We start from the raw sequence: 9,664 nt of genomic DNA, 5'->3' as shown, positions 1-9,664 counted from the left end.
CATTGCATTGGTATAAGAGTGGATTGTACGGTGTGATCTTCGTAAAGTTTTGTTGTTCTGGAGCTGCAGTTGGAAGTATTGCAATGACCTTTTTTTGTTTCTTCGGTTTTTGTTTTAGCAGTGTGGACTTCATTATAGTTGGGATCTTTATAGTTAGTGAAAACTGAGAAAACAAATTCCCTTTTCAGTAGTTGTGATACAGTTTCTGGTAGTAGTTTGACCATATAGTAAAGAGATTTTGAAATAAATACTACTTTTAAAGTGTACTAATATTTTGTATTTGTCACTTTGTTTAGTGCTTGATTTTTTGCATCTGTAAATTACTCCTTTTGTTTTTGCTAGTCTCTTATCTGAAAAATATGTTCTGCGAAACTGGGAAGTGAAAACAGCAGCTGATTACTTAAACATGTTATGCATTAAGTGCTGTCCACTGCAGTATGAGCTAACAGAAGTTTTGAGTTGGTATTATATCACTTGAGCAAATTTTCTTTTGATTGCCTTATCCTGCATTTTTTTGGTGAAGGGTTCTGTTTCTGAGACCGGAATCTTGCCTTTTGCTTGCCTAAAACCATTTGATATTTAAAATCTACATTGTTGTATTCTCTCTTGACAAAATTTACATAGCATTCAGCTGAGGGTGTGGTCTGTGTTTCATTTCAGTTAATGAGTTTAAAGTTCTAAAAAAGTTAACTGATAATTTTAATTTGGTTTTGTTCTTTTTATTTTTTTTTTAGTGCTTGGGAGATGGGAAGTAATGATAGCTGGCACCTGAACTAAAATATCTGTGTAGGCACTACTACCCCAGAACTTCAGGATGAATGGGGATATGCCTCATGTTCCTATCACTACTCTTGCAGGGATTGCTAGTCTTACAGACCGTAAGTACTCTTCTTTTTGTTGTCTTTTGCTGTGCTGTTTTCTGCCGCTTTGGCAGATACCTGCATTTTCAAAGTACTAAAAATAGTTATATTTTAAAACCTCTTAAAGGTCAATCTGCTCAAAATCTGATTCAGCATTAAAAATATTAACTTTGTCATTGCTTTAATTTTAAAAATCTCTTCAAATAAAACATGCTAATGTAAACACGAAACGAAATGTAGGTTAAAAAAAACCCTCAAGGAAACCTGAGACAAAATATAGGAATTCCTTGTATATTTGGAGTATCATTCAGTAGCATATCTGGGTAACCCACAAATAAAGGGAAACGTGTAAATGATAAAATACTTCTCTTAAATACCTATCTCATCATCGTTACTGAAGAGAGGAAAGAGGGAGGGAAAGGGGATTAGACTGGTGCTCAACTAACGAAAGGGAATTGTGGAATATACTGAATATACTTGAGACCTAGTTAACTTAGTTTTGGAGAAGGTACAAAAAGGTTGCTGTAATTAATGAGCGCAAAGAATGGCTGCTAGAATGGAAATAAGCAGTTGAACCTATGAGTCTTCTTTCTTGGCTGTTCAGCCTGCAGAAGGAGCAGGTGAGGTGTGTGTACAGTCTTTAAATACATCAGGTAGACAAAATGCAAGTAAAGAAGAAGAATTATTTAGATTAAAAGCTGATGCAGGCACAAAAAGTAGTGGTATAATGTGACCAAGAGTAAATTTCTAGTTAAAACTAAGAGCAGATTTATCATTGCTATAATACAGAGATCCTAGAACAGCCATTGCAGACACAGCAGTTAGGACAAAGATGCATCTTGTTTATAAAGTGTAAAAAAGTTTGTAGCTCAGTTGCCTGTCTGAGGATAATTGGACTCAGTGACCCAGGTGCTTTTTTTGAGCTCTTGTTTTAGTTCTTACACTGTTAAAATTCAGAGACTTTCGAAAAAACACTGAAAATATATACCCAGCAATTAAATTTAATTGCCTACAGTAAAAAAAACAAACAACAAACAAACAGATGTATTCAAGTAAAAAATCCACTTCTTCATGTCCTTTTGATACTATGAAATAGCAAATTGGAAGTTGCTGCTTATGCTGTATTTAGATGTGTATAAATGTAACATCATGTATGTCTAATAATGGACCATCAAGATGCAAACCGTAAGTTTCTGGGCTATGGGAATTTTCCAGCATTAACAGGTGAGTTTCTAAAGAGAGTCAAAACACCTGTCCAAACTCCTCATACAAGAGTTTCCTGAAACACTGAAGTGCCTTTTGTGGGATTAGCCCTTGTGCTAGGTGCATTTGCTTCTTTATCTGTCGTATTTGTCTGTTGTTTAGAAACTTGGAAGCAGCTGAAAGAAAAAGGCTTGTAACTGCTTCACCTTATTTTTATCTGTGTGAGAAGGAACTGGAATGGGCAAGACCTGTGGTTCTAAAAATACGAAGGACATGATGACTAGAGGCAGTAGAGTAGGCTCAGTCAACTAGCTGAATTTATGCTGTTTTAATAAATAAGTTTTGCTAATCTTGCTAATTTTTCCATGTTCAAGATAATCTGATGCAAGTAATGAAAGCTAGCTGTATTAATATATTTTACACTTCTGTTTGAATTGCAGTTTATTTTTACATACAGTAATGATAGACATTATCTAGGGAGGTTAATACAAGAATTCACCCAGCTTTTTTAATGAAAACATTTACAATATGAAAGAGCTAGAAGAGTATATTTCAGATAAGTTGTTTTTTTTCTGAAGCTATTTCTGACTGTTCAGTTAAAGCCTTTATCTCAGAGCTGTAATCAGCCTGGGAAGTTGAAGTCAGAGTCAGCTTGTTTTCCTGGACCCATGAAAGTGACTTTTACATATAGCTAGCTTTTTGGCCTTCTGTGGTTTATTCTCTTGTCTGCAGAGCTCTGGCAATCATCAGGTCGAGGCTGCTTATATGGTACAATTTCTTGTTATGTCTGTAGACCTAAGAATATTCTCTGAAAGTATAACATGTTATAATCTGATTGAAATAATGTGTGATAGATGTTTTTATTAAAACTTTTTAACAAGATTTATGGATATTTATGAATTGACACTTTAGTGATCAAACCAACCAGTGATACTAGCCTTTCTTGAGAAGATGACTTGCATAGAATTAAATGCAAGAAGAGAAGAATAAACTGAGAATTTAATTAGTGACTTAAATTCGTTGTTGGATTGTTTGATTTTTAGTGGGTTGGTTGTTTGGGTTTTGTGTTGTTTTTTTATCTACTCTGACCATACAAAGTGAAAACACTAATTAAATACAAAGATCAGAATAGAAAACGTAAATACTCAGTACACTTACAGTACTGCATACAACTACAAGGATTTTGCATTTCCTTCCTTTATCAATACTTTTGGTTCCAAGAGAAAGCTGCCATAACATACTAAGTAATTTAGTATTCTGGAATGTTTAAAAATAAGTTTTTATTTATAATACTTGACTTGGCACAGTTAAATATTTACAGTAATAGTAATAAAACTTGTGGACTTGACTGCATAACTTTGTTTAAAACAGAGTCCAGTCTTTGTGTGTGTGTGCACGCGTTCATAATACAAAAAAATCCAGTAATCTTCCCTATGTTGTATATGTAACCATCGGATTTTCTCTCTGATTCACATGAAGGAGTAGGGAGATGTCCATCTTTGTATGACTGTGTTTCGTGAAATTACTCTGAACTCCTTTCTGTTTTCTGATAACAGTTTTGAACCAGCTGCCTCTTCCATCACCTTTACCTGCTACAACAACAAAAAGCCTGCTTTTCAATGGACGGATAGCTGAAGAGGTGAACTGCCTTCTGGCTTGCAGGGATGAAAATCTGGTTTCACAGCTCGTCCACAGTCTCAATCAGGTGTCAACAGATCACATGTATGTATTTTGAACTTCAGCTGTATCAGATCACCGTCCTTATTCCTTGAAATCAAAATTGACTGGATTGAAAAGGGTGTTTGTGAGAATCTGAAAATTAGAACACACGAGGTTTTTTTATTATGCTTGCTTAGCAGATGACTGCTGTATAAGAGTCAAATGTTTCAGTCAGTCAGAATGTTGCTAATTGTCCTGCAACCCTTATGCATAACTGTGGGGGTTATTTTATAGACCTGCTGCTTATTCCATTCTTGCTAGTTAGGAGTGTAGACTTTGTGATGCTGATTGCTCAGTACTCATTTGTGTTCCACTTTGGTTAAAAATGCACATAGACAGATCATGTAGCTGGTATTACACAAAAAGAAAATTTTTTGGGACACCTGTGTAAGATGCATGTCAATTCTCATTAGGTATTGAACTTAAATATTTGAACAATTGAACCAGCAACTATGCTAATGTATTCTTTTTTAATTAATTTTTTTTAAACCTTATTTTTCCCTGGTATCCTTTGAATTATCTTATGTTGACAGCACTGTGTTTTTCCTACATGTTCCAACCAATTGTTTTGATCGAATGTAAGTAGCTTTTAAAAGTCCTCAGAGCAAACAGTAAGTGAAATTATGGATGCATTTAGAGAAAATCCATTACATTTTTTTATGGTTCAGAGGAAATCCTGTGATGTCAGAGATATGCCAATTTCCCTTTTTAAAATAAAAGATTCTCAAAGCATTGGGCTGCAAGCTGAATGTTACTCCTTCATGCATATGTTATTTTCTGTCCTACAGTAATACTTTCTTCATGTTATGCCAAAGTACTCTTTTATGGAGAAAATCACGATATAAAAGTGGGCATAAGAAACTTTTTATAATTGTCTGAAACTGACAGCCATGTATATGTAAGTGCTTAGTAACAGAGAATAGTTTTGGAAACTAGTAGGAATACCTCTTCTGCCATTTCTTAAAGAAAGGGAAAAAAATAAAGGCAGGGAGCAGTGCTTTGCAGACTTGTTTTTTTAATATATTTTAACAGTATATTGTCTTTCATTTTGGTTTGATTTTAGTTTGGTTTGTTGTTTTCACTTGACTCATAGTTTCTTATAATATAAAAATGCATTTGCCTCTTTATTTGCTTACTTCCACAATTGCAGAGAGTTGAAAGATAACCTTGGCAGTGATGATCCAGAAGGAGATATACCAGTCTTGCTGCAGGCTATCCTGGCAAGGAATCCTAATGTTTTCAGGGAGAAAAGCATGCAAAACAGATACGGGGTACAAAGCGGTAAGGACTTTTGATTATTTATTGACTGCATTTCATGTTGTTCTGTAAGTGCAGGGAACTGATACTAAACACAAATATATATATGGAGCACAACTGTGATATATATGTCTTACCTTGTATTTGATAGTGATATAAAGCTATGTGCCATGACATCTTCTAAGAGCGATTGTGTTAGAATAAGCATGGAAATAAACTCTACCAAGTATTTTTGTAAAAAATGTTTAATTTCACTACAAATTTTAATCTCTAGGATGAATTATTAGATTTTATTTAAAAATAATTTTATTTTAATTTCTTTATGGCTAGGTTCATATATTTGTCTTAGTAAATAACTGACGTTGAAGAAGTATGCCTTGATCATACTGAAAATCTGTATGATTCTAGTGTATCATTGCAGTGGTAGCTCTTAATAGTTCTGGGGTAAGGAATAAAGTTGAATGAACCATACTTAACAACTCCTTCCTGCTGTTCCTTGTCTCAGCAATTTGGGATGCCCTACAAACTTTACTCTTTTGGCAGCTAATTCTCTTCTGAGGTGTAGGGAGCTATACTGCTGGACAGCAAAGATGAAGAAGGAGAGAGACCAAGCAAAGGCTTAATTGGACAGATTTTGTTGTAGATCTGGAGACTTGCACCTGCAGTGTGTTCTTTAAATACCAAACTATGAAACAAGATTTTCCAGAGTTTCTACAGTGTGAAGATAAAGGTTTGCTAGTGCTGTAGAGATACAGATAGAAGTGTTACTGGAGTCCACAGGGAACAAAAAGCATAGGGTGTTTTTGGAGGAGAAAAATAACAAAATTAGATTATTAGATTCATTCACCTGGGCTAGGTGAGTAAAAAACCATACAATATTTGGTAAAAATTTGTGAAAGACAGAACACGTAATGTTCCTTGAAAGAAGGCAGAAATTTCCTGGAATGAAAATGTAAAAGGTAGTGCTATTTCATTGATACATATAACCTGAAATAAAAGCTCTGAGAATACTGTAAGTGTGACAGAGCACTGAACAGGCTGCCCAGAGAGGTTGTGGAGTCTCCTTCTCTGGAGGCATTCAAGACCCTCCTGGATGTGTTCCTGTGTGACCTGGTCTAGGTGATCCTGCCCTGGCAGGGGGGTTGGACTGGATGATCTTTCGAGGTCCCTTCCAACTCCTAATATTCTGTGAAGAGTCTCCAGACCATGTGTATATGGCAGAGCATGATTTTTCCAGCTGTGGGAAGAGTTGTGACTGTTCTGTCACTTTGCAGATTGGTCCCACAAGGAACATATGGTTGAATTAGAGTTTTCCACTAGTGTTGTAAAGTAAAATAATTTTTTGTCAGTGCAAAAGGGAGACATTGTTTTTTAATAATCTGTTCCAGCAGGGGGTTTTGAAAGAAAGAAGACAAAGGTAGTTAATTTCTTTCTAATTTTTGCTGATCCTGTGCTTCACAGGGAGAAATACTTGAAGCTTGGTTCAGTTGGTTAAGAATCATTATTAATGAAATAAAAGAACACCTATCTTTAGTAAATGTGCTTTGGACTATGCTTGATGGAATGTATTAGTACAGAATGAAAAATAATTCAACGTGGAACTTGAAAGTTCGTGTTATTTTATTAAAGTTAACAAAGTGGTTTCAAAGCAACAGAAGAGATCAAACTTTAAAACTCCCTTGAATATTTAGTTTTATTTTACATAATTATGAATACTTGTATGAGTGCAAGCATTGCAATGTAAGTGTGAAGTCTTAAAACTGTTTTGAGAGAAAGAAGGATCTGGAATGAATGCTTGGAAAAGCTAGGTGAAGTGTGACTTTATTTTCAATGGAAAAAGGCCACACTGTTACCTGGAAATAGGTGGATCTCTAAGCTAGATGCTGGCAAATTCTAGTAGCCTTATTTGCTGTTACTGTGTCCCATTCAGATCTCCAAGGGCAGAGGAGGAAATACTGATGTGCTCAGCCAGCAAAGGTTGGGTTTTCTTCTGCATTCTGAACAGACACTGTAACCTCTGTGGAGTCATGATTAGTAGAACAATTCAGGGTTTTGTAGAGATCTTATGTAATGTATTTTGCGAGCTCAGAGAATGAAAACTAGACTCTTTTCTAGTATTTTGAGTTATTCTCTTGTGCTTTCCTTACTGTTTTCCTTCTGAATATTGTCCTTCCACCTTCTGCTGAGTCCAGCATGCGGTGAAACCAGTGCTGGGTACTGTGATTTGGTATTTGTTATAGTCAGAATTGAGAGGATACAAAGGCAACAGGACCCCTGTCTATTTAATCAGCTAGGATGGATCTTTGCACCATGATCCCTTGATCTGTTATGGACGAGGTGAACTCATTCATTTCTCCTAGCCTTAATTTCTGATGCAAGAACAGGAAGATTACCTGGCTAAAGAATTGCATTAAACACAGAACAAAATTGTTGGTTCAGTACAGTTGGTCAGGAAACAAAGACATCTCCAGAAAGCTAAATACTATCTTTTGAATTCTTGTGATTATAAGATAAAACACAAGCAGAATTCTGTGCTGTTGTTTCTTCCGAAGTTCACATTGATCTGTAGTTCAGCACAAAGTTTAGAGCAAGAATTGTTTTGATTTGTGAGGAACAGGTAGTGCAAGAAGGATGTCTTATGGGGACACTTCTTTAGCTCTGTCCTAAGCGGTCACTCTCCCTGCCCCTATTGCTAGCATATTTTGTTTCAGGTAATGTGGCAGCAATGTTCAAACTCTTACTCCCTGTCTTTTGACAACAGTTCAATTGTTGATACAGTCTTCGTAACAGTTTAGATTTTTACATTAGATTTTTAATTAGATTTTTCAGGCTGTTTTCTATTACCAGGTTGTCTGAACAGACTGAGTTGCATCCCCGTGTGATGTGAGACCTAACTTTTTGCAAGGTCAAAATGTTAATTTTATTTTGGATGTTTTTCATCAGTTGACATAAAAAGTTCTGGGTGCTATCTTGCAGCTACATTTGTCTTGCATCTTACAGTGTATGAGTCAAGTTAATTTCTCTGTATTTATTAATTTAAAATTAAGGTATTAGTTTCAATTTTTCTTCTCTATTTTTTCTTTATCAAGACTTTTTCAGCAGATACGTATTGGAAGATCAGCTAAAATAGTATATTGCATAGTATTCATAGCAGTATATGAATAGCATTTATAGCACTGCTTGGGGTTCAGAAAAGACTTAATATTAACTTTAAGCTACTTACAAATTTGGAAGGATTAAAATCTTATGCATCTTTCCATAAACATAAATTACTTGCATAATTTTTTTTAAATTATACAAGAATTCAAATCCACCTGTGCCTGTAAAGGGGGAAAATGTTGCAGACATACACTTTCAATAAGAGTGTATATTTACCTGAAAAGTCACTGCTGAGCAGTCCTGGCTTAAACATGCTTGGTGCTTTAATACGGTTCAATCATACAAGACGTTTCCTGTGATCTTGAGCTATGTTTTTATGTAGCTCATTCTTTGGTATAGTAGGAATGCTAAAATGGACCTATGCTTATCACTTTCTTCCAAGCAAAAAAATTATAGTCGAGACTGGAAGTATGTGTTAAGGAAACTCATTCTTAGTAGTATCACTACTAGGATGATGTTTTCTCAAACCTGAACACTACCAACATTCAAAATGAAGGTTGCATTCAAAATAAGTTCTTAAATATTTATGGTATGGAATTGCACAGGGGAGCCATAAATCTGCTGCTTAGTGATATGACAACAATGTAAACAATGTACAAGATGTTTTAGTGATAATGGCCACAGACTAAATGGTTGGGATTTATTTTTACTTTTTTCTCCCTACAGCATTACCAGTCATGCTTGTTATTTGCCTGGAAACCTTGATGAGACTGGGATTTTTTTGTTGGTGGTGCTGGTGGTTGTTTTGGGTTTTTTTTGGGTTTTTTTTGTTTGTTTGTTGGTTTTCTTCTTCTTTTTTAAGGTGCCTATGTTGTGCCTCCCATGTCTCATCAGCAGAGATAGATGAGTGAGAGCTGTCCGTCACAGAATAAGTTGTAGGGTTTTCTAAAATGACATTAAAAATAAACTAAATAGTACATTTTCTGTCATTCTTCTAAACCAAAAACTGCCACATCTGTGATTCAAAACAGGTTTTAAATTTAAGGAGGAGAAAATAGATGTTTTTAAGTGCAGTCTGTGCTTTAAACATAAAATGAAACTTTGTATTGTACATGCTCATACAGGCACATTCAGTCAGCTTTCTGTGCATTAATGTTAAGGGTTAGTAGTTTGGCTAAAATATCATGCCTAGTTGCGCTGAGAGTGGCAGTGAGAGGTGAGCAGGCAGTGGACATGCTGGACTCTACCTCCAGAACAAAACCACTGGAGTTTCCTCTTCAGTTGCCTCTGTGCAGGGCAACCACCAGGGTGCATTTAAACAAATTTTGCAGGAGTTGAGGAGCCCCCTGCTGTTATTCCAGAAAATGGAGTGTCCTCTGTATTTGAGGTATGGAGGTCTCTAATTTTTTTTTATTATTTATTTTCACTGCTACATGGGACTTTAACGCCTGCTCTAGGCTAGTTTTTGTGTGCTAATATGGTTGGAATGCGGTGCTTCACACCTACCGAGAGGTAGTAGTGGCTGG

At 35.6% G+C, this 9,664-nt stretch overlaps 1 protein-coding gene across 1 annotated transcript in view; it reads left to right on the top strand.

Moving 5' to 3' along the window:
* Positions 1-726: 726 nt before the first annotated feature.
* The window catches only part of LOC104543040 (nipped-B-like protein), a gene marked incomplete at its 3' end in the record, with an annotated part of 18,011 nt that continues 9,073 nt past the window's right edge, over positions 727-9,664 (top strand). The window contains exons 1-3 of the mRNA XM_010187537.1: positions 727-878; positions 3,620-3,785; positions 4,933-5,063. Coding sequence (XP_010185839.1) covers positions 815-878; positions 3,620-3,785; positions 4,933-5,063 — 361 coding nt within the window. The remainder of the gene's footprint in view (positions 879-3,619; positions 3,786-4,932; positions 5,064-9,664) is intronic.

Source organism: Mesitornis unicolor, unplaced genomic scaffold (assembly GCF_000695765.1).
Source record: "Mesitornis unicolor isolate BGI_N332 unplaced genomic scaffold, ASM69576v1 scaffold44130, whole genome shotgun sequence".
In the NCBI taxonomy this organism is placed as follows: Eukaryota; Metazoa; Chordata; class Aves; order Mesitornithiformes; family Mesitornithidae; genus Mesitornis; species Mesitornis unicolor.
The sequence above is the reverse complement of the archived record's forward strand: the minus strand, read 5'-3'. Positions and strand labels throughout refer to the sequence as shown.